We start from the raw sequence: 26041 nt of genomic DNA, 5'->3' as shown, positions 1-26041 counted from the left end.
TATCTTCTACAACACAGATTCAGACTCTCTAAAATAATGTTGATTTTTTTAACATTGTATTATGCATAACAGAGTATTCTGGTTTTAAGTATTTAACTGTAAGGCTTCCTCAGTTGCTTTAATAACATAGTCTGATTTTTGTGCCAGCTTTTTTTTTTTCCACTGCTTGAATTTATACAGTTTTTGTTTCCTGAATGTATATAATTTTATGTTCATTATTTTGTACCAGTCCAAAAGAATTTTATTTCCAGTAAGCCATTTACAGTCTGAACCTGGGGATTTTGAATGCTGACCCTCTGATTCTCCGTTGCTTTTATAGCAATAAAATCATAAGCCTGTTCTTTAAAAGAGGAACTTCAAAATATTTTTATTTACACAGAGAAGATGATTTCTTTGATTTTTGTCTATTTTATATTTCAGGATTCCCTTTAGCAAGTCAATCAGGTGGTGAAAAAGACACCTCCGTGTAACTTTTACTTGTAGTAGTATAAGACTGGAAGAAGTCAATCAGCCACTTTCTCCAGTTCTCTCATTTAATGGGATCCATATAGCCTATAAATCTCATTTTCTCTATCCTGCCTCTTGGATTTCACTCAGTCATGTGAATTCTCAGACCTGATCCTTCCCTTGACAATTCAACGCAAGTCTTAGATGCCAGATTCTTTTGTGAGAACCCCAGGTTTTTACTTTCTCTGTTGTTGAGACCTTTGTTACTTGAGAAAAGAACAGTAGGATTCCTATCACCCAACTTTTCCCAAGGTGCAACTAGTTCTCTCCATCACCTATAAAACGGGCCTGGTTTGATCAGTTAAATTTCAGTAATGTTGACATCTTAAGTTAGATAAAAGGAACTCAACTCAGCTATCATTTGGCATAATTTGACAACCTTAATCTTCCAGTAAATTGCAACTGTTAATTGCTAGTATTAACTTCCCAATAGCTGAACTGTGCCTCCCAAATTGCAAGAAAGGAAAACAAATTCTACCAGGTCATAGGCAGTTTGGTCCCTGTAGAAAAAGCAGTTGCCAAAAATAAGGTAATAGTCAACCTTGCAGCATCTTCACACATAATTTCTGTTGAGCTGCACAGCGAAGATCTGAAGCAGCTAAATGAAGCAAGAAGTTCTAAAAGAATGAAGTTCTTGAAGAAGGAAGAGAGCAGACTGCATTTTCCCCCAGGTTGGTCGTTAGAGATTGGAGAACCTCTGAGGCTGACATGACCTGCTCCACGGCTCTTAAGACACATGTGACTTTTCAGCACTTCAAGGTCAACTCTTTCCCAGGGCCTATGGCACAAGGAACTTTGGTAGAAAATATTCTGGATGATCCAGATTCACAGCTCAGAGAAAGTAAGCCAAAAACTACCATCACCAAATTGCCTTCAATCCCAAGTACAGACTGAGTCAAGCTCCATTTTGTCTCACTTTTTCCCACTTTTGAACTACTCCTAGAATGTTGTCTCTTCTCAACTTGTAGCTTGTATTTCACAATCATGTGAAGTTTTTGATTTTTGCTTTCTTGGATCAGGAAATTTGGCTACCCATGCTCTTGAAGGGAGGGCAGCACATCCTTCTGTTACCAGATATATGGTTCCTTCCCCCATCAGTTGTTTACCTCAGTACTTATCCAGTCAGTAAGCTTTCCTTTCTGATGTAGTAATAGATGGGTTTGAACTCCTGTTCTCATTTCTCATCTTCCATGACAACTATGGCAATAAAGTCTTAAAACAAAAAAAAGACCAAAACCCTACAATGAACGTGTAAAGGATGAAATCATCTTAATTAGCAAGGTTGAGGATTGTAATTCCTCATGGTGATTCTACACAGAAAAGCAGTGGGGTTTTGTATAAGTTTATTAAACTGCTGCTACTGATTTTTCTTTAACTGTAATATTCATTTAAGTAAGAACATACAGCCAAATATAGCCAAATATACATTCTATATTATATTTATAAAGCATATCCCTATAGGAAATCATACTATACAATATCAACTGAACTATGAAAGTACATGGAAAACGCAAAAGATACATGTGGTCATGTCACAGATTTGTGCTACAGACAAGGGAAGAATCAGCTGTGTCTCATGATTGTCACACAGAATTGCTTAACAGATTAAGTAGCTAAAAGGAAGGGAAACTTTAAAAAATATATCCAGAATAATGGATTGTCAGAAGTACTTCGTATGCAAACATTGTTTGAAGCCCATGATGCTTGTTTTTCAACACCCACAAAAATAGAGATTTTTTTTTTCAAGGCAGAGAACAAGGAAGTTTTAATTTTGTGTTGTCTTTTTTTTTAATGTCATGTCTGCTTCTTCTCCCATGAGTTTTGCAGAGCCAAAAATAAATCATTAGGTCATGCTGATATATTTTGGGATGTTTTATAGAAGACTGTTTCTATACTTCTAAAGAACCTCTTGACTGTCAGAAATAAAGTATAAATAGAACAGTTTTGATTTACTTGCCAAGTTGGTTTCTTAGCTTTTACAAAAATTCCCAGGAACAAAAAAGATCAAAGTTAAGATTATTTCAGCATTTATTTGATAGTATTGTAAACATGGTCTCTATTAAAAATTCTATAGCACTCATGACTATGCCACTTGGCAAATGTTTGTTTCATCAATACAAGTTGTGTTTGTGGATAGGAATAACTGTTTATACACCAGTCAAGACATATCCACTAATTGGGCCAGCATGTCTTTATTTCAGTTCTTAAGAACAATAGTGGATTTAAAGCTAGGTGTCTGTCTTAATTTATGTGGTACTTCCAGATGATACTTAGGAGAAAAAGGAGAAACTTGCAGAAAGTGTAAAACTTCAGACTTCTATAAATTTTGAATTCAAATATTTCCAATTACCAAGCTCGAAACAGAATTTTGCAAAAATAATTGTTCTGTTAAAATAGTGTGTTATTAGACTTTCATTTTAATCAACAGGTCTGCATGATGGAAATTAAAATAATTGCCTAGGTAAAACTTTATTATTTATTTATTAGATTTTGATTACTGTTGCTGTTCATTGATAGGCTCAAGGAAGCTAATTATTTAATCTCAATGCCACATTTATAAGTTAGCTGTCTTTAAACAGTTGCAGCTTGAATAATTTATAAAGGTTTGAAGCAGTAATTCATTATGGGTTTTTAAGAAACAGTATTGCAAAAACCTGTGTGTCTTAGTTTTAGAATAACGCTTTGAAAATATTTAGATAAAACATTTTTTCTTTCTTCTAATTAAAGGTTTTGAGACACCAAATTTCTATTCCTGGATGCCATAGCCTTCGAGCCATGACTTACAAACAGGAGTAACTAATGAGATAAAAGTACAGCTCTAGATTTTTTGTCAAGTGATTGCTGGTTTGCCTTGAAACTGGACTGTAATTTGGATGTTCAGGAGCTTCTTCAGTAGTTCTTTCACAAGAAATTCAGACACCTTAATCTGTGTATCTGGAATGGAGAAGACCATTGGGGCATATCAGCATATGCCTTATCAGCAGTCACATATGTTATCCCTACTTACAAGTCTGAGCCTTTAGTGCTTGACCTTTAAGGAAGCCAGTGCGACACCAAAGTTTTCAAGGCTTCCACAAGCTCTCTGACTTTGGATGCCCACTTTGAAAACTTGGGACTGTTTCTTCCATTGTTCAAGCACAGCAGCCCTAACTGAAGCAACTTTTAGCTAGTGTTTAACTCTTCTAGAATTGCAGATAAGTCACAAAAGCCTAGATTTGAGAAGCTAGGACCCTGTTGTCCCTAGTTATATATTTAATATGATACATAACAATCTTGAAATAGAGTAAATTTTATTTCTTGTAAAAGGTGCCTGCTTCATCAGAACATTTGCAGAATCTCAGAACTTCTGCATTGGGCTGATCTGGACTGTATGGGGGTGACATTTACAACAAACTGAGGAGGAACCCCAACCTCCAGTTTTGCTTATAGGGGTTTCTTAATGCAGCGGTATTATTGCCATTCAGAATTTAAAGGGAAAACTGATTTTTTTTTTTCTTTGCAGAAAAGGTAGAAAAAGCTACCTAAAGAATCTAGTGGTGTTCATTTCACTCAGGAGCAAAATATCCTCATTTACATAAATAGAGAAGATAGCATTCATGCAGAAGGCAAAGGAGGACAGTGTCTCTGTGAGATTTGAATAAATTGTTCTCTCTGTCTTCCCTTTTCAGTACTACACCTGAACCAAGCAAATAATACTAAAATCACCTGAGTTAGATGGGTAAGGGTTGTTTTTTTGGGAGGTTGGGGTTTGGGGTTTTTAAATGAATTTCTGTGCAAGAAGAGAGTCAGACAATAAGATGCTATACTAGAGGCAAAGCATAACTACAAGAAGGAGTTCTCTTACTTTCCAGTGGTCATAACACCATCTTATTTCGTTTTTTATGCAACCAGTTGTTCACCTTCCCCAGGCAGAATTGAGTCACCATGCTTCTGACTCAAATGCGCTTGGATGTTCTCGGCTGAAAAACTGAACAGAAGTAGTGAGCTGTATTATCAGACAAATGTGGTTTACAGAATTGTTGCTGGAAGAATATTTAATGTTTGAAGCTCAAGAGATGAACTACATTGAATACTTGGTTCTAAAAAAAGAACTTTAATTCTGTTAATACCTTAGGTAGTATCATAAGAACCTTATCTATTAAAGTTAACCTTGTTCAAAATCCAGCATCTTTATGGCAAAAATAGTTGTCTTAAAGCATTTTCCATTTAGTTTATTAAATCGGCATTTTGCTTTCTCAAAATGAAGATGTTATTTTCTGAGATGCCTATCAGATTTCTTATGGATTATAGCTGTGAAATGGCACAATACTTTCTAGATTATTTTGACAAAAAGTTTTACTATTTCAGGTGGACTCCTGTTTGTTGTGTTCAGAGAGCACTCACTTTTATTCTACTTTTAATTTGACACATGAGGTGCTTAAACAAAATATTATTGCTACCAGCAGGTGGTATACTTGTACAAACAGAAGAGTTGAATGGAAATTTTGTTTTGAAAGTTTTCTTCATCAGAAAACAGTATTTTGTTAAATCTTTTAGTGAAAAATTATGATGGTTTTCCCTTTCACTTTTCTAAATTAATAAAAGCCTTCAATTTTTTTTTATTTTCATGCTGTATTTCTTCATAGCAGGAGTGTGTAAGCTGATGTCATGTATTTCTGATGTGACATTTTAAAAAACAATGGTCAAAATGTAAAATAAATAGGGTTTTTTTTCTTGAAATTGAAAGATTCAATTTTTGTGTCAGTGAAACTTTGACATGAAGTGAAACTTTGAGAACTTTGATATGCTGACTAAGAAAAGCTACACACTTAGCATGGAATACATTTTACTTAATTTTAGCCATCTACAATTATGCTTCTAATCTAAACCATTCTGTCTGTCTCTTTCTGCAGTCAGTTAAGAAAGAAAGAGGCAACCACAATACACCATTCATTCCATCTTGGAGTTTGTTATACTGTGGCACCATGGTAGTACTTATGAAATTTTAGTGAGTACGCCACTGTGCTGAGATGACATAAACAAAAAATGCATTACAAATAAAAATCTCCTAAAATACTGTAATTCTTTCAAGACATTTTCCAAAAGTGAATTTTAGACACAATTTCATTTATTTGAAACTTTAAAAAGGCTTTCTGGGCTTTAGAGGGTTTGTTTCTTCTTTGCTCGGAGTGATGACCACACATTCAGAAATAGAATAAATGTTCCAAACTAGAAATCTGAGTTAAACCACAGAGTATTATTCCATCTACTTTCTTTTCATTTCCTTTAAAGATAATATTACTATATGCCTTAATTTTACTAACCTTAAAATTTACTTCATTTTAGTGTTTCTAGGGATTCAATTTATTATTCCTAGAATTTGGTGCACTTGCATTCTGTTGTTACTGATATTTTGTTACTAAAAAAACCTGTTGTGATTCTGGTGGGTCAAACGCTGACAATTTATGTATCCACTTTTTATGTTGCCTCAGTTGTTCATTCAGTGTCATTGGATTAACTAAAAGGAACTGACCATAAAACGTCAAAAAATTGTTTTGTTTCATTTAGCTGTACTACATGTATTGTCCTACTATTGCACATTAGTATTTGGATAGATTTGCCCAAGTTATCTTGCATTACTTCAAATTTATGTTTTATGTTAAATCGGTTTAATAATTCAAAAAATTCCACTTACCTTTAGTTTTAGTTTGTAGACATGTGGGTTATTGTCATTTCCATTGCAATTTGTTTAAGAGGTTGTGGTGGTTTAGCCCCTGCCGGGGTCTGAGACCACGCAGCCGCTACCCCTCCCCCACAAAGGGAGTGAAATACAAAGCCCCAAGACTGAAATAAGGAAAGGTTTAATACAACAATGCAATAGCAACACAACCAACAACAACAATAACAATAACAGTAACAGTGATAGCAATTAACAGAGCAAAATAGCTACCAAATACAGCAGTGAGAGGAGCAGATGTACAAAACCACGCGTGCACCGCGCTCCCGCGCCAGGAAATGTGACGCGCCCGGATGTGACATCCGCATGGTATCTGAATAACCCGGCTAGAGCTCCCCCCCCACTGCTGGGGAAACTTAACCCTATCCTGGTTAAACCAGGACAGAGGTACATGGGTTTTTTCTTGTTTTTTCCCATATAGCTTTATGCATGGTTAGTCTTATTTCCCTAAAACTACTGCTGCTTGGTATGTTTACTACTTTTTAATAATATAGCAGCCATTCCAAAATGAACATCTCATTCTGGAGATCTAAGTTTTATAAAAAATTTAGGCAATCAGGATGATTGTTAGTCTTTGTGTGTTCATTATCAATTTGTTCCTTCAGACTCTATGCAATATACTAAATTCCTCAATCTGTATACAGATTGTATGCATTTTATATAAATTTTCCTGATGATCAGAAGCAAGTTGTCAGACCATACAATATAATCTGGGAGTTAACTGCCTTAGAAGTTTGTATTTCAGGTACTACCATAGCTAAAAGGAACACCTCTATTGCCACAGCTTCCCTTTCACATCTACTGATGTTACTCTCCTTTCTGATGTCTCATCTAACTGAAGATTAATACATGTGGAGAGATTTCTGTTTTCAGCTTCCCCTTTCTATTTTTCATCTTTTGAACTTAAGTGTCCTCAATTTTTTCACTGAAATTAAGTCATAAAAGCTTCAGGAGTTGGAGGGTTTCCTTAAGAGTGTGTCTTAAATATACCTTTTCTAGTGCCTTAAGAAGAAAATAAAAGCCACATAAATCATTCCCTCTTTTCTGACAAGGTTGTTCTTAGAAAATTCTTCTCTAGGAATTTGGTGGATTTTAATCATTAGTTGTCTTCTGATAGTTTTTGCTCTCTTTTCATTTGTAGGCAATTCTCTTCCTCTCAGCTTTGTCCTTCATTATTAATGCAAGACCATTAGTAACATGATAATAGGAGATAAACTGTTGGCAGTTTTTTTCTTTTTGCTTTTCAAAGGTGACTCCTCTGCTCCTGTTCTGATGATCAGCAGCACTATTTTCTGTTGAGTTCCTCCGTGTTCTATTTCACCCTTATATCAAGGTCTACATGAAAGCCGTTCTCCTCCACCCAAACCTTGCAAAGGGACAACACACAAATACCAACCTCTGTAAAAGTCTGCAGGTTTATGAATTGCATTCATCCTTCACAAGTGTAAACAACTTCAAAACTTTTTCTCTCCTATTTTTAAAAACTTTGACCATCCTCCGGTCTCCACAGGGAAAACCTGTGGGTCAACTAGTATGTAATCTGCTGGGAACTTGTGCTGTATATATTACCAACTGTGTTAAAATGAACCATTTTTTTCCCTTTTTCTGTTCATAATCACAGAATCCCAGAGATCAGCCCTAAACTTCACAGATTTCTGGAGTTCACTGTCATAAACAAAAGTACCTCAAATTCACAACTCTCAAAATATTATAGATTATCTAACAGATATTTTTGATAACCCAGTATTTATCCATTTATCCACCCATAATTATTCATATGGATTTCTTTCTCTTCCCATCCACTTTCAGTTATTTGTATTCCACTAGTTTCCATAGTCATTGGTTTTCTTCTCACATCTCTGTTCCTTACAAACTTACTACTTCTCCATTTTTTCCAGCTCAGTGTTTCTTTTTCTTCACAAATCAATAATTAAATTTCAAACCTTTCATCTATGCTTTTCAATTTCTTTGCCTCCCAATCTGTTGTGTTTATGGTTTCCCATTTCCCAGAATCATGGAGAATACTGCTAGAAGAAACCTTTTAATCTGTCCTTCTGTTTCACTCCTGCTCCGGGAAAATTTTCCAATTAATATTATCTATTCAGTAGACCCTATTACTTTTTTTTTTTTAATTCCTCACTGCCTAACTGTAGACTTTTCTATCAACTCCTTTTTCATTTTTAGGGCTCTGACTTTGTCTACATTTCTCCTCAAATTTCACCAATCATTCCTGTCTCATGTCTCTTCCTATTTTAATTTTTCACATTTTGGCAGCCCTACAGAGGAGGTACAAAAATACCTCTCATCTCTCATGACACTTCTGAATATGGCAGTGCTGACATGCCTTCCAGCCATGCTGCTGGGATGTAAGTCATCTAGCTGGACTGCTGTGCTCTCCACACCACATCCTCCAGCTGTCAGTGACCAGGACAGACTGCTTAACCAAATTCACAGGGAGCTCCTTTGCTTTCTGTCTCACTTTTACCCATGCTAGTTTGCTGCAGTGATTACAAATACAAGATAAAGTGGAGAAAAACTCAGTGGTCACTGACCATCCAGCCATCCCCCAGGAAATGCTAACCCTAACCAACAGTCTAGACATCCCTTATTTGCCTACTGCCACAACCACCATCCCCCAATATTTATTGCCAGTGCCCTCTCTACCAGCTTCTTATGTTCTTCATGGCCTGTCTTCCTGCTGTTATGTCACCTCACCAGTTTGCGTACATAACTTCATTGTATTGTACTGATATCCTAAGCCATGTAACCCTACTTCCAGCAATCCATATATTATCCATGTGACTTCCCTAGGATGCGTCCACCCAGCTTCTTTCAACAATTACAGTATGAAACTTCTCACGCAAGAATTGAGTCACTCAACATCGTATTCGTAAAAAAACTTCTAAAAGATTAAATATTACCTAAATTTCCCTGAGTGTTTAGCATCCTTCTATTTAAATGGTAAGCTCTTTTTCTGAGACTTTTTCTCTTCTACCCTGAAACTCTGCCAGATATACTCCTGATGTTTAACAGTAATTCTTATGATTGTATACTTAAGAGAAGAAGAGATGTTGCTGCTTATAAGAATGCCTAAAGATTTTTTTCACTCCTATTTATAATATTTTTAAATTTTCATTGCATTAGATGTTTCTCAGGTTCATTGACATCTTTATCCCATGTGTTGGTATTTCCAGTTTTTAGTATTACTGGTATTATTTGTTTGGTCTTATTTTTAGTTTTCAGTATTTCTAGTTTTGTTTCTGTGATTCTCTAGCATGCTCTTTGGAAAAACATAATGGAGCTTTGTGATTTTTGTAACTAAAGAAGTCTTTTTTGTGTAGAGTAACTATACTAGTTATGTTAATTAAGACTTCTGATATTTGTTTCTGTTCATGTACAACAAGGCTTTGTTTTCTTTTAGCCACTATAATGTGGGATGTGATTTTTGCATACCTGTCTCACCATCTGGATAGAACCAGCAATCACGATTTCTGTTTCAAGCACAGTCAGAAAAAACCTTCACTCTAATACAATTATTGTATCTGTTGCTATACCAGTTCTGAACAGTATTTGCTCTTTCGTTGTTACAGAAGACTTTTACTACTTAGATCTTCTGGCAAATATGTTTATATTTTGGCTTGTACTTTTTAACTGTAATAAATATTACATAAGTAATAATTCCTATTTTTTGTATTTCAAGTTTTCTTTTTTTTTTAATGTTACAAATTTTCTGTTCTTCATATTACCTTAGGGAAATGCTTTATACTTTTCCAATATACATTTTTTTCTCATTTCTCAAAACACAATCATAATTCCACACTGTGAAAAGAATTGTTTTTCCTTTTTAAAATGTTGCATAAAAACAACCAGGACTAATTCTTGAAATTATAGATCATCAATTCCTTGCCTTTTCTATGCAGTTTCCCAGTATTACAAAGACTATGGATTCTCTGACATTCTTCCAATTCTGTGACCCACCTCTTTTTCCAAACAACTTTTTCCCCTTCCCCCATGCCTGCAGGCTTGTTCCTCTTCATTCGAACTTAATCTCTTCCATCTGGCAGCCCATCCTTTGGGCTGCAGTCTGAAGATCATTCATGGATGTGTGTACTGCTACTCTCCACTGTTTGTATTTGCCTCTAGTTGCTGTAACTGTAGGTGACTTACAGAAAACTGCATTTGTACGTGAACAGGAACTGGGTTTCACAGCCATGGAGCTACTGTCATGGACACTGACTGCCCACAGGGTGGACAAAGCTGTTTAGAACAGCTAATATTCATAAGTAAAAGAAAAAACCCTTCCCACACATTTCATCAGAACTGTGGCTGTAGGAGTTAGCAGAAAATATTTTCAAAACCTGTCTTTTAAAAGTCCAAGCTATCAAGATGTTGTGAAAAGGCAGGGAGGACTTTGCTGTGCAGGCTGGCTTGATACTCCTCTAAATTGAGAGCTACACAATTTCTCCTATAAGAGGGTAATAGATTGGGCTACCTGAAATACTTTAGTCCATCTCAGTAGTCTTTGTCCCAAAATGTATGGAAGTTGTGTGTGGTATGGTAGCAAAGAGTGTTACACAGAATTCTGGGCAGTTGAGTTTTAGAGCAACAGGCCCTTGGTAGACTTCAAAGCTGTTTGCTCTAACTTCCCAAAGTCCAACTTGGCTATCTGGGGTAGCATAACACCACTTTGCCTTTCCATCCCATGCTGGCCTTTAACAAGATAAAATGCTCTTTGAAGTAGGAGAATGTACACAGTGAGTTTCTAAGCAGGCACCGATGATGACAGTGGCAGTGAAACAGAATTTGTAATCCTTCAATAACTGTAGTAAAATAGGGCTTGTTCCATTAAAACATGTACATTCTGTGACTATATTAGCTATGTGAAATACTGCACATCTGAAATTTGGGATTAAGTGTGCAACACGTGCACCACTCCAAATAAAATTTTTCATTGTTAGTAACCTTGTAATATCACTAGTTTCATACCAGCCCTCACTATGATAAGGATGAAAAAGGTTTGTATTGGATTATATTACAGTTTGTAAGGAAATTATCTTAACAGTTGAACTCATGGTGCAGACTTCTTTGGGTCATGTGTTTTAGGGTGCATTTTAAAGAACTGTTCAGTTAAAGGGATACAGATATATTTGTTTTTGAAGTATGTAGAAGTAGCTCATGAATGATGCTATGAACTTCTAGTTCTTAAAAAAAAATTCATTATAGTATGCTTAATATGCACTTTTTCATTCAAACAACCTGATTCAACATGTCACTTAACTGGTATAAAATGGGGGAATAAGAAATTAGGTGTAATCTAGTTGGCTGTGGAAATAAGGATTATTTAAACCATGGGGCAGTCACCTGCACATTTTTGCATTCATATCGTATAAGGGTCAAGGGGATTTAGCAGTTGCAATAAAATTATCCAGTGCTCGGTGCAGGAGGAGAAATCTCACATTTGTAAGCAAAAACTGTATCATAGTACTAAACCAAAGCAGGCTATTTTACTTAGCAAAAGATACTTGGTACTCAAGATAGCAAAATATTTCTGTCTCATAGCATGTCTCATAGCATGCAGGCCAGGCCATTAATGCTGCATCTTCCCACCATGGGAGCTCAGAGTCAGCGCCTCACCTTTACACAAGATGCTCTGAATTATTCTCAGTGAGGAAGCAGCTCCCACTGAACTCCTGAAGTTGCCTTCTCACTGCTTGTAGATAAGCAAAATGCCTGTTCTGCAAGGCAGCAATGAAATTAGGACCGTCACACAGACTCAAGAAGCAGCATATAGTGAAAATGTCATTCTGAATCCAAAAAACCCCAGCATTGACTAAAAATGATGGTGTGCTGCTTCTGAAAATTTGTAAGTGGCTAGAAGGTATGCTGCTACATCCACTCCCCTTGGTGCTGTGCCCTCCAGAACTGATACAGATCTCATGACAGTGGTTAATAGTTGGACAAGAACTCATGCAAGCATGAAAAAAAGTGGTTAAGTGGACTGTAAAAACTTAAAGTCTGTTCTACATTAGCATATTTCTGCATTTCCTCTGGAAATGGCTACCAGCACATAGCTACTCAAAATGAAGGCAATATAGAAAACAGTGGCTAAAGTTACACCTGAAAAATCCAGCAAATGTATAGCCCATACTCATGAGTTGCAAACTTTTCTCTTTTTTTTCATCTGCCTTTTGACTACACATCTCCAAAGTTCTGCAGGCAGATTGAAAACAACTGGTTTAAAGCAGTGGTTCCCTAGTTATGGTGTGCAAGGTCATGATCTGCAGAATCATTTTAAGTGTATAGTGTGTTCACTTATGAGTTTGATGATAAGGATGCATCCACAAACATATTGGGTATTTGATAGTGATCCAGAAAGTTTTTTAAATGTTGGCTTAAAGTACAGCTTTGCCCAAATATCCCACAGCATACTTATAAAATTGATGTGGGAGATGTTTGAGTTGATAAGGTCAGGAAGTTCTCTGAAAGTGGAGCTGGTCATTTCTTTAGAACTGAAGTTGAATACCAGATGATTATATATGTGTATGTTTTGACTTTAATATAGTTCAATTAACAATGGCTTATATCATTCTACAGAACTTTAATATTGCTTTTGAACGTAAAAAGGCAATGTAACACAAAGATGGCCATGGTTGTTAATGGCTTGTATTAGCTGGAAGCTATAAAGTCATCCTAGTACTCTGTTAGTGCTGGAATAATAATTTACCAAGACAATTACCACATGGCGAAATTTTTTTGCTGCTCTAATTCAGTGTTATTAATAATGAATAAAATTGCAATTTTCTCAGGTTGCTAGGGGCAGTGGGGAATTATTTCAATGAATATTTCAGCACATTAGTTTAATCATAGTTCCACAAAATTCAAGTGGGCAATATTTTATACTTCTAAGTTCAGTCTGCTAAGGGACCATAGTCATTAAATTGCAAACTATTTGCACTGAGGTCCATTCTATGATTTACAAGCCTTGTTAAAAACACTGTAAAAGAAAGCAAGCTGTGCCATTAATACTTGTAATTTGATGCTGCATTTGTTAATGGGCTCAGTGTGATTAATGTTTTTAGCAGCAGGCAGAACATTTTGAGACAGGCAGTGCTGAGGTTTATAATATATAAATGCATGTGAAGAAATTTTAGAATATTGTAAGTTGTAGTAATATATGTTTTTACAAGATTGTATTCCTGAAATAGAAAAGCAGCAGTGAAATTATACTATAATGTATGTAAATACAGTTCAAGCTGTGGTAGACGCTGATGTGTGTGTTCTTTATTTCATAGCCAACTGCATGACTTCTGGCGCTTGGATTACTGGGAAGATGATTTGCGCCGGCGGAGACGATTTGTTCGCAATGCTTTTGGGTCTACTCATTCTGATGCTCTCCTGAAAGCTGCTGTGGAATATGGTCAGTACTAACTCCTGCTTAAAAATATAGCTTATGCTTATTTGGTGTCCATGAATCCCTGAGAATCATGTACCTTTTTTTCTAAGGACAGTGCTGAGAATTCCTAGAACAACTTATTAGAAAAGGAATTCTTTCAATTCTTACACTTTAATGAACCAGAAGATTTGAGCTTGTGGGCTGTTAAATTTTCTGATCCCCAAGGGATTCACATTATACCTCTAGCGTTCCCAGATGCTAATTCTGAGACACTGTAAAAGTAACTGAACTTGTCTCTCCAGAGTGACAGAATGAAACTGTTAGGCCATCAAACTAATGTGTCGTAATAGTTCCATTGGAGACCTTCCGTGAATGAGGAATTAACTGTTGTTAAAAAATATCAGAAGTTTTATCCTGGCATGTGTAATCTCAGCCAAAAGTATTTTTTTCTGCAAATACATATGAAATACATAACAACTTGTTTAAAATAATTATTTTCAGTATAACTGTGATTTGAATAATGAACTGACTCCATAGTAGCTTCAGTCTAGGAACTTAAGGATTAGATGATGTTTGATATTCATAGAGAGGTAGCTGCAGTGTAAAAGACAAATAAGGAACATACAAATTCCCTTATATCATCTAAAAGTTTCTTATGTTTCATATGTTTAGTGACTTCTGTATAGCAGACTGAACCTGAGTACTCCAAAAGTCTAAAGCAAATTTATTTCTCAGATTTAAGCTGGGGTACCTCTCTAACATATCAAAGACAGGAATTTTTTAAAGAATATTAAGATGTTTTTCTGTCTTTTTTTTTTTTTTTAATCTGTAGTACTGAAAAAAAAATCCTGGGATTCTTTAGCATTTAGGAGTTAAAAATGGAAGTAATTATACACAAAGCAAGTTGAACTTTTCAGCTGATGTGTAGCCAAAGGCTAATGTTACCAGAAGTTCTGAATATGATAGATATAAAGCTAACTCTGTGTGACCTACACATTTCACCAACTTTGCAGGTTGTTGAGGCAAATAGCCAGGATTCAAACAAGGTTAGACATATAAATGAATATCTGTGTGTGCAGTTATACTGGCTAGTGTAATTTAATACTTATTTAAACATGAAGGCCATCATGTGCAGGACTTCAGGTCGTAAACTGTTCATAAGTTGGGTTAAGGAAGATATTTCCCCCAGTAGTGTATAGTATTGCATATTTGACAAAGGGTTATTTTCTCCACAATCTTCCAGAACATCAAAATTGAGATCTTATGAGAGGCAGATGCGAAACTGTACTAATTACTGTGTGGCTTTTGTAAGGCAAATTATCATCAAAACCACGGTCTTTATGTGTTATACAGGTATAAGAACCCTTTCAAAAATAAAAATATTCTTATTAATATTTTTAATTGTGGATATGAAACTAGCATTAAAACAGGAAGAAATCTGATTTATAAATTATTACAAAGTTTTAAGCCTTGCTATTATCCTGTTTTTAAAATAACAGGAGCTTTCCATTTAGTTAGATGGACTTTGTTTCATGCCTTTATAGCAGGATTGTTGTATCTTTGGAATAAGACTGTACTCAGAGGATTCTGGAAATGGTTTTGGGTGGGGGGGGTTTATAAGAACTATAATGCAAGTTGCACTTAAACAGTTTCAGCATGTTGCAAAGATTTCCTCCATTTATGTAGTTTCTGTATTCTAGTATTTTAGTGCAGGTGGCAGCTGCCTGGTAGTAGAGCTAGCCTGCAAGACAAAGCTGCAACCAGAAGAAACAGAAAAACTGAAGTAGTTATAGTTTCATATAGGATTGTTTCTATATAATGTCATGCTACTCACCTGTTAGTGCATTCAACATACAGGAAAATTAAAGCTCAGGTGTGTTTAGAGATGGTACACATCGAACTTAGTGGTTGCATAAAAATTGCAATAGACTGACGCTGTCTTGTTTGCAGAATTAAAATTCTAATTTTTCATATATGTATTGAAATTAACATCTGGAATTTTAAACCAGCATGCATTAAAGTTATAATTAATGGACTCTATCTAGGTGTACTTACTTTTCAGAGGCTTAAAGCTTTGGATTTTCATACTGAAACTTTTAGCTGACCTTTCTCTGTAAGAAAACATCCTTAACACTGATGTTATTTTTATGCCTCTTGGTGTTACTAATGAGTTGAATAATTTATGAGGTTGTCATGTGAAAAGGATTTGGTGCAGTTTGATGTACTTTTAGCCTCTGGTGTTGGAATGTGATTAATAAAGAGCTGGAGGCAGATTTTTTTCCATAGGGCTTAACTTTCATTGTGGTTTTTTTACGAGCTTTGTTTTGATAATTTTGTTTAGAACAGTTTGATAGTAAAATGCACCTAGCTTCCAAAACTAAGCATGATATCACACTGCAGAAAGAATTTAAAGCATTTTAAAAAAATCATACGGCATAGTTTTCCAGTAACAGATTTTTACCTGACCTCAGATACTTTGTTTGTGAGAAATAAACTATTCATCAAAGCATTATTTGTTGGACTTTTGTTATATTAATAACAATTTTTCATCTTGACTGATACCTCTAGTACAAGTAAAGCTATTTTGAGCATCAGTAAAATAGTGGAAACATCTTACAAGTTTTTGTTATCTACATTGACTGTCAGTTATCATTTAGGATTTTGTGCATAAATATTGCAGTGGAGGAATGTTTAGTCAAAGCCTAAGTCAGCAAGCTCCTCAGTGTCTACGATCAAAGGCATCAACTTAAATAAGTCTGATCAGGCATTGCAGAAGAGGGCAGGCAGTTTCAGCTGAGCAAAAATCACAGAGCAAAGATGACAAAATTAATCAGTCATTTCTTTGGCAGTAAATAATAAGATATGCTGAGGATTGCAGATGAGAGAATTTTCAGATTCCTTGGAGATGTGCCTAACACCTGATTTATCTAAGCTTGTGCAGCCATCAAGATATGACCTTGATAAATAAAAAAGTGTTCTAGAGCTACTCTAGTATTAAATCAGAGTTGATGTTGGAGGTATGGATACTGTAATTATATAATACTTGCAGTCATCAAGGAATAGAAGTGTCTTGGAAATTAAAACTGTCTGTGATCTATATGTTTGTTTTAGAGAAGTAACCACATATGTTAAATTCTACCTTTGAAGAGCTAAAACAAAAAGTGTTAATTTTAGCTGGTGACTTCTTCCTATAGGAAATATTTTATATTATCTACTACTGGGAAATAGTATTCTTTCAAAAAACTTCTGCTACAAGGCAAGTGGGTGAAGCTTCTTTTTAACTACAGTCTATTAGTCAGCCATTGTATGCATGTTCAGATGCCTGGTTTTAATAAAATATAATATGCATACATATATGTATGTGTGTGTGCATATACACATGTATATGTTCAAAGTACCTGACAAGTAAAAAATATTGGAATGAGAAATTATAACTCATTCCAATAGCTATATACAACTGTGCAAAAAATTATAGCTTATTCCAATGGCTATCAGCTGTCCTTTGAGCCTGTAGGTATGTCGGACTCATAGCAGCATTTACAGGAGATGGACTGGAGAATTTTTCACTTTGGATTAGTCTCCTCCACTTCTAAATTTTTGGTATTAGGCATTGGATTTGTTTGTAATCTGTTAAAACAACTTTCACATCTAGATTTAAAATTCAAGCATAAGTAGTTCAGCATTGTATCTGCTGTGCCCTTTTGTTTTAGGTAAATTCTTACTTGAATAGAAATATAGATTCATTTCTCCCTTTTGTGAAGCTGAAGGGATACTACTTTGCAGTATCAAAGTGCAAGCTATAATGGGATTTTGAACTACCTGGAAACTTTTAGTAGAGTTTTAATTTTATAGTGTTGATGGATTTTAAGCAGTTCTTTTTTTAAGTTTAAATGGAGTTTCAATGAAATCGATTAAATTGTAGACTGAAAAGAAAGAAAGTGAAAAGATTGTATAAAAGACTATAAACTCTACTTCTTTCCCAAATTTTGCTACCAATAGATGCATGAAATATGCAGATATGACCCAATTCGCAGTGATTTTGTACATGTGGTGAAAGAACTGTCTCTTCCACTTAATCACCTTAACAGTTTTTTTGGAGATTAGTATAGATGAGACACTACTGTACCACCCTACCAGTGAGACAGAAGACTGTTCCACAAAGGTCATCTTAAGAGCAAAATAGTTAATTTATTAAGCTTTGGTCCTTCAGTCTTTAAAGACTTTGGTCCACAAACCATTTGCACATAGAGGAGGTCCAAGAAAGGCCACATTTTCTAGTCTGCACTGGAGGAAATGGACGTGAATAACTCAGTGCCCATGTTCTAAACATATATATGTAAGCCGGTCAAATATTTCTAGTGTCTGTGCTCAAGAATATTTGGCCTGTTAAACTGATTATCATGACAGATCCTGAATGCCTAGAATGAAAAAGAAGAAAGAAAAAAAAAAAAAAAAGCCTTTGAATTGTAATATGTTCAGGTTTTGAAACAAAACTACAGATACATCTTGCTTATGCAATATGGCGGTTACTTTTGAACCTGCATATTTAAATTATTCATTCCATTATGTATTTGGACGTTCAGTTAGCAACCTTATTTCAAGAGTGGTTCTAGCGGGAGCAGACTGTATATAGCTCCTTCTGGGACTTGTCTTTAGTGCTCTCAGTTTTAGTAAATGCTGTGCATGCTCATCATCAGAAATATGGTTTCATTATACAAACAGGATTAAAAAGCATCAGGTTTTGAAATCTGAAATGTTCAAACCGGAAATCTACTTTCATGAAAGCTGCTGGATTTTGATAGACTATCAAAGAATTGCAGGCAGCATTCCTTCAGGCTGCTGAAGGACTTACATTCCCAGAACATTTAGCTTGAAGCAAGCACTACCTTAAAAGAAAGGTTGTGTGGGTTCCCCATTATGAAATTGGGAGTCTGAAATCCATGGGAACCTGTACTCAAACAGGGGACTGTCTTCAGAACAGGGATTCTGGTGTCCTATGGACTCTAAAGGAAGATTCAGTTTTTGAGGGTCCTCAGTGTTAAAGAAAAATGTACCAAGATGAATGTTCAGTAACTGTAGCTCTAGAGCAACCCCTCAGTGAAGAGAAGTCCAGAACAGTTGATTCCCACAGCTCCTCACTTCCATCTCCTGAACTGCTGGGCTTCCTGCCTTCTTCAGTCAGTGTTAGCACAAGATAGTGGGAGGAGACTCCAGAGAAACTGGTAAGAAGTTGGTTTCATTTAGCATGCACCAAATGTTCCAGAAAGCTAAGTCAGTGTCTTGCAAACAAATGTACCTTGACATTTTTAGATGATAAGACATTTGAAGAAATCAGAATGTCCCATGAACTGGAGATGCTCAATTTCATCATCTCTGTTCAGAAGCTTTGCTGTAAAATCAAATGCTTTATTCTAGGAAGCCTGAGTGCCCACCTAAAAGCTAGTCTTCATTTCTAGACATATTAGGTTGTTGACACTAATTACATTGCTAACAACCTAGAGGTGTCTTTTGTTGGTGAAAATACCACTATTGTTTACAGTAAATTCAAGATTGTCTGTCAAAGTTACTGCGTAAACTGTGTATATCTAAAAACGTTAATTTACTTTTTCGCAGCCTCATAAAGTCCTCTGACTTCACTATCTTCATGCTATCTTTTGTCTATACTTACTGACAATGTCTACCATGTTTCCAGAACAGTTTCAACACTAATTTCAGAACTATCTTTAAGAAAGCATTATTTTTTCAGTAGCTAATGCAAAACTGAAAGCAAACTGAAGACAACTGATACTGGATCATCATTTATCAGAGTTTTGCTAGCAGGCTCACTAGATGTATAAAACCCAGTTACTTTTCTAGGTGTACCTGAAGTGAGAGCATTCTCTATGTACCATGTAAGAGAAGACCAAATTATGCTTTCAGTTTTGTCTATGAAATAATTGCTTTCTATACTATATCTGTATGAACAGCTCTGCTGTCAGGGTAGAGTTTGTAGATCTTTTCTGTAGGCTTCTTTTGCATTTACTTCTAAGCTGATCCAGATATTCTTTAGATATTCTTTGTTTAGCCCAGTGGGGAGAATGCTCAAAGCTGGGCCATATAGTTGTGTATAAACACCTGTTAGGAGAGAATGAAGAAGATGATGTCAGATTCTTCTCAGTGGTGTCCAGTGACAGGACAAAAGGCAACAGACACAAACTGAAATACAGAACATTCTATTTAAACATAAGTAAAAACTTTCTTTTACTCTAATGGCGATCAAACAATGGAGCAGGTTGTCCAGAGAAGTTGTGTAGTCAGCATTCTTGAAAATACTGAAAACCCAGCTTGCCAAGGTCCTGAGCAGCCTGCTTTAGCTGACCCTGCTTTGGACAGAGGGTTGGACTAGACAATCTTTAGAGGTACCTTCCAGCCTCAAGGATTCTGTGATTCTTACAATGGAGCCAGAGCTTAACGTAGACAGTTGCCAGAACTTAGTCTTCAGTAATATTTTTAAAACCCTAGATTACTTATATCTCAATGTTAAAGACTGATTTTACATAATTTCTCATGGATTTAAAAACAGAGCAGAAACATTTGATTGATACTAGAAATGCAATCCTCCACCACAACTTTAATCTTCATAAAACTTTTTTAAGAAATGCAGATTTACATATCACAGAATTACAGAATGGTTGAGGTTGAAGGGACCTGCTCAAGCAAGACCACCTAGAGCAGGTTGCCCAGGACCATATCCAGGTAGCTTTTGAATATCTCCAAGGATGGAGACTCCATAACCTTTCTGAGCAACCTGTGCCAGTGGTCGGTCACCATCAGAGTCAAAAAGTGTTTCCTAATGTTCAGAGGGAACTTCCTCTGTTTCAGTTTTTGCCCACTGCCTGTCACTGTCCTGTCACTGAAAGGAGCCTGGCTCCATCCTCTTTAAACCTTCCCTTCAGGTACTTATGTATATTGATAATATCCGCCCCCTCAGCTTTCTCTTCTCTAGGCTGAACAGTCCCAGCTCTCTCAACCTTTCCTCATATGAGAGATGCTTCAGTCCCTTCAACATCTTTGTGGCCCTTTGCTGGACTCTCTCCAGTATGTCCATGTGTCTCTTGTACTGGGGAGCCCAGAGCTGGACACAGCACTCCAGGTATGGCCTCACCAGTGCCGAGTAAAGGGGAAGGACCACCTCCCTCAACCTGCTGGCAATATTTTGTCTAATGCAGCCCAGGATATCATTAACCTTTGAAGCAGGGGCACATTGACGGCTCATGTTCAACTCGGTGTCCATCAGGACCCCCAGGTCCTTTTTTGCAGAGCTGCTTTCCAGCTGAATGGCTCCCAGCATATACTGGTGCCTAGGGTTGTTCCTCCCCAGGTGCAGGACTTTGCACTTGTTGAATTTCATGAGGCTCATGTCAGCCCATTTCTCCAGCCTGCTGAGGTCCCTCAGGATGGCAGCATGACCCTCTGGCTTATCAGCTACTCCTCCCAGTTTCAGGTCATGTGCAAACTTGCTGAGGGTACACTGTGCCCTATCATCCAGATCATTAATGAAGTTGTTGAATAGGTATGGATCATCATAAAACACTTCTGATATCAATTTGCTCATGGACAGTATAATACTTATTATTACTGAAATTGAGTTTGCTGTGACTACATGAGCCACAAAAATGGTTTTGGCAGTCTTTTTTTTTTTTTTTTTTTTTTTTACTTAGTTAATACATTATCCTGAAAAATTAGTAACACACACAATATCATAAAATACATTGCTCTGGGGAAATGCAGGTGATGACCCTTATCCAAAATAACTTCCCAAACTAATATTTATTTAAGTAATGTCTTAAGTATGAATATAGAAGAGAAACTAAAGAACAAAAGCCCTTGACTAAGAAGAAACCCTAACCCTCACCCCATTCATGAACAGTTAATTTTAGTCTGTAAGTAAACACAAGTTGACAACTAATTGTGAGCAGTTTTAAGAAATGGCATCCACTTTATGGACAGAAAACACGTGTATGTTACTTGATGTTCAGTGGTGAGTATTTTAAGAATACATATGCAATCATTAAATTAATCCATAACAATGCTTCCATGTGTCATCAAGTAAGTCCTCTTTGTTCTTTAGTCTAAATGCGATCATGCTGCCATGTGAGACAAGCGTGTAAACCATTCTGCTTCACTTGGAGCACCTAAAATCTTACTCCTATTACACAACATCCTTTCAGTATATGAACTAATTTCCACATTGACTCTGAAATCTCCAGTGTACTCTGAATGAGTATACATCTGAATTGTATGCCTGAAGGATTCATGAAAATATGTGTATTTTTTTAAGCATAACAATTTAAGTTTTGCATCTACAGTCTTATAATTGTAGCCCAACAGTGCCATCCACTGCTTTTCCAAATAAACATCCAAATATTTCATCCTCATAGGGTTTTAGGGAAAACATGACATGATAATTGTGTCTTCTCAATATTTTACATGGTAATTGTCAGATAGATATGAAAATGAAATTTGTTTAAAGAAAGTCCAGGAATAAGAGCTTACATTAGGTATTACTAGAATGATCTGCAAAGAAAATCCTAATTGTGAGAATAACTCTAAAATACTAGATTTAACTTGGCTTTCTTTCTAATATTCTTAGCCCCCCCCCCCCCCCCCCCCCTTCTCATTAAATATATCTACTGTTATGATGATCCTCATTCTTAGAATCCACTGTAATGTAATGAAAGACACCTTCAAGGTGTAAACTGTAATGGAATTTGCTTAGGTATTGAACACTATTGTGCTGAATTGTATTGCACATTCAGTGTCTGAGCTTCTGCTGTCTGACTAGGTGATGGAAATGAGTTGCAATTGTATCCTAGCAGTCCTTTGCAGTCTAAATATCTGCTCCCTGTTATATGCCGTTTCTAGCGTAGGAATATTCATAGCAGCTTTATAATAAGTTTTAAGTACAGATTCAAGAAACAGTCAATTTTTCTTAATGATTTCTTGAAATCTTGAATGTCAGAATCTCTATCTTGACTCTAATTCAATCTTTACACAGAGCCAAATAGGATACGAAAACTTTTTTTTCCCCTCAAAACCTCTGTGTTGGGTTTCAAATGCCTTTCCTCTGAGATTTTCAGGTTATCTGGCATGACCTGGATTTTAGCTGCTGTTATAGCTCTGAGCTAATAGATTTTACTGCAGAACTTTCTGGCTTTTTACCAGCAGTTAACATAACTACTTCTGCTTCTTGCTTCTTCATCTGAAAGCATATGACTTCGGAATGTTCTTGAAGTAATCAAATTGGCTTGCAAAGCCATTCCTAAGACCTAAAAATCACAACCATTGCCAGTCTTAGAATTCTATCTGCATTTTTCTTCCTTCCACTGTTATATTTTCATCTGAAAACAGTACACGATATCTGTCTGTTCTGCCAAATGAAAGTCATTTACTTACCAAAACTGGTAAATTATTTTGATGTGAAATGATTTCAAATCCATGTGTGAAGGGCGTATTTTTTCTATTAATTCAGTTCTGTCACTAATTGACAAAGAAATAGAATTTATTGACCCATGTATATTCAGTGCATCTCATAGAAACATTTTGGAAGAACATTCTGGCAGTGGAAGTCTAATAATAGTCCTTCAGGACAGCTTTCACAGCTGAGTGAATGTAACTCTTAGGACCCAGGTTTTACTATGTGCTTTTCTTACTTTCTAGTTTCTACGCTTTAAGACTCCATATTAAGAAGTAATAGCACTTTAAATCTTCTTTGGCTATAGTTAAAAGCTCAAAATATTCCGTTTTTAAATTTTCTCCACTTTTCTTATTCTTGATGTCTTCTTGACTGCAGAACTCTGTTCTCCACCTTGTATACAAGTGGAAATGCATGTCATTTGTTAAAGAAAAAAGGTGTTTAATAACACCAATAACTGAGTAAAGAAGCTAAAGCTGGACCAAATGTGTCTAAAAATACAAGGTGAAGTTCCACTTCTGCCTATACAGAGGAAGGTGTTTTCCAAAGACCTGGCTAGGACAGCCTGCCAAGCGCATGGCTGGAATGGAGGGCCATTATTTCAGCAGTGCTGCAACCACTGCAGCCTAGAATTAGATCATGGTATAGATTTAAAAAGACTACTCTCCCACTCTTTCCGACAGCCAGTAGGAGGCATGACAGGCTTTCAGGCAATGGGCACAGGTTTCTGAGAGCCTCTGGGCTACTTGCAAGGTAAAGATGAGTTAAGTTCACAGAGGCAGATTGTGGAAATCTCTTTGATATAGGTGATTTCTTGTCTTTCGCAAAGCAAACAGAATCGCTATGTATAGATTACAAAAATAAAGGAATTAATTTTCAGAGACAATATATCTTTTAATATACCAAAGTATTTTTACTCATCTTTTTACATTGCACTATTTTATATTTATCACAGAAAATATATTTCTATTATATCACATTAAAATTATCATAGAGGTTTTATGTAAATAGTAAGATGGGTACATAAGAAACTAAGACTTATGCATATGTGCACCGGCTATCCATATCATATGTACACAAGTACAGTGAGTTCTCCAATACCACTTATTTTATGTGTTTCTCACTTTGTAGTGTTAGCTTTGAAACATACACAAAAAGTACCAGTGTAGTGAAACAAACTGGAAGATTTTATGAGCTTCGGTGTTGTGCAAGGTACAGGCAGGGGTGCAGAAACACTTAGTGAAAGCACTGTATTAAAAAACAAATACACTTTATAGAAAAGTTCTCAAATATACCACTAACCAGCAGGACAAGGAAGACACCTTGTTACGAATTCTATCAGCCAGCATATTATGCATGTTTCCAATTATATATTTAATTTCTTTTTTCATATCCTGCATGCTACATCCTGACATGACTTTTTTCTTATCCTTATTGTATGCCTAAAGAGTGTATCTCCCAGTGTATTTGTATAGAGGCCTGAACATCATCTACAATAGATCTATTTTCCCAGCTGAAAGGTCTATGCATAATGCTTGAAGAGTGTTTTATTGGTGTCTCATATAGCACAAGTTATTCAATCCCATGCCCTCAAAAAGCTGATCATGTTGTCTAAAGACCACCTCAGGTCTAGTTTGAATGGAAGATAGTATTGACAGTTCTTGCAAATTTAACATAAATGTAGCAATTTTGCAAGTATCCCTGCAGTTGCATAGAAGCTTTGCGCTCTCTTGTGATCTTTGTGAAGCGGAATGAAAGACGGCACAGACACCACGCCGCAGCTTAATGGAAGGTGAAATAAAATACTGCTCTCCTTTTCTCTTTACTGCCAACTGCTGCTACAGGCTTACTACCTGGGACAGTGTTACCATTCACCTATTTCATAGACAAAATAATGAAATCTTGTAGATGATATCATTGAGCTGTTTTAGTAATAGACTGTCAGACTCTGCTTTATCTCAGTGATTGTGTACTGCTACTGTTTCACTTTTCATCTGCTAGACTGTATGAAACATAGATGTTTTATAACTACAGCTATTTTGGTTGTTTGGGTTTTTTTAAAATATATGTATATAAAAATCTGGCCCAATCAAGCAAATAGCAAAGCTCTGATTTTAATTTGATAAATAATTCAATTTTAGGTTCAAGAACTAGGAGCTCATGTTTTTACAACAGCCTGGTCCAAATAGAAGTGCTGTCTGTTGCTACTAAAGCACAGTGCCTTAGTAGACCTAAGAGTTAAACACAAATATCCCAGCATTAGGGCCACACTGCTGTCTCACAAATGTGTATATCCTGTGGGTGCTGCCCTTTGTCTGGTGTTGCTATAGGCATTGATCTACGCAGAAATAGAAACAGTTCCTCCCACCAGTTACTGTTGCTGCTGAAGTGAAAATGATGCATGCCAGTTCTAAAGATGTGGTGATCTATGTGAGGATGAAATGAAATTTGCACAGAAAAAAAAAACAAAACAGTGCAGCGCACTGAACCAGTTGGAATTGCACAGTAAAAGACAGTGTAATGGAGAGTAAATCTAGATGTTCTAATGACATTATTATATTGACAAATTTATTATTTATATATAATGGGGACAATCCTTTTAAGAAACAGTTACAGGAGACATTATGTCGTATATAGGAGATTTTGCCTGTGTAAAGACTGCATAAAATCTTCCTTCTGTATGTCTCAAAAGAACAGAATTTCATTTTAAAAGATTACCATTCCAGACAGCAAAAATAATTTCAGACATGTTGGCAAATGGATTCCTCAAAGCACTGATCATGAGCTGTTGAGTCTTTCTTCTCTAAGTAGTCTCGATAGAAATTAAAAGACTTACCTAACTACTGGAATTATGATAGCTACTATAAAATAATTTTAAACTTCCTGCACCTTCATTCTCTGCACTAAAGAATTAATTTTTTAGCTGTCCTATTACGACTCTGTACAGTGTCTGTTTCCAAAGAGCTGATCT

At 36.0% G+C, this 26041-nt stretch overlaps 1 protein-coding gene across 10 annotated transcripts in view; it reads left to right on the top strand.

Moving 5' to 3' along the window:
* NBEA (neurobeachin) overlaps positions 1 to 26041 on the top strand; it is a 514855-nt gene that overhangs the window by 305743 nt on the left and 183071 nt on the right. For all 10 annotated transcript variants that reach the window (XM_074859829.1, XM_074859824.1, XM_074859821.1 and 7 more), the window contains one exon: positions 13516 to 13640. In XM_074859829.1, the coding sequence (XP_074715930.1) occupies positions 13516 to 13640 (125 nt within the window). The remainder of the gene's footprint in view (positions 1 to 13515; positions 13641 to 26041) is intronic.

This window comes from Strix uralensis, chromosome 2 (genome assembly GCF_047716275.1).
Source record: "Strix uralensis isolate ZFMK-TIS-50842 chromosome 2, bStrUra1, whole genome shotgun sequence".
Lineage (NCBI taxonomy): Eukaryota > Metazoa > Chordata > Aves > Strigiformes > Strigidae > Strix > Strix uralensis.
The sequence above is the reverse complement of the archived record's forward strand: the minus strand, read 5'-3'. Positions and strand labels throughout refer to the sequence as shown.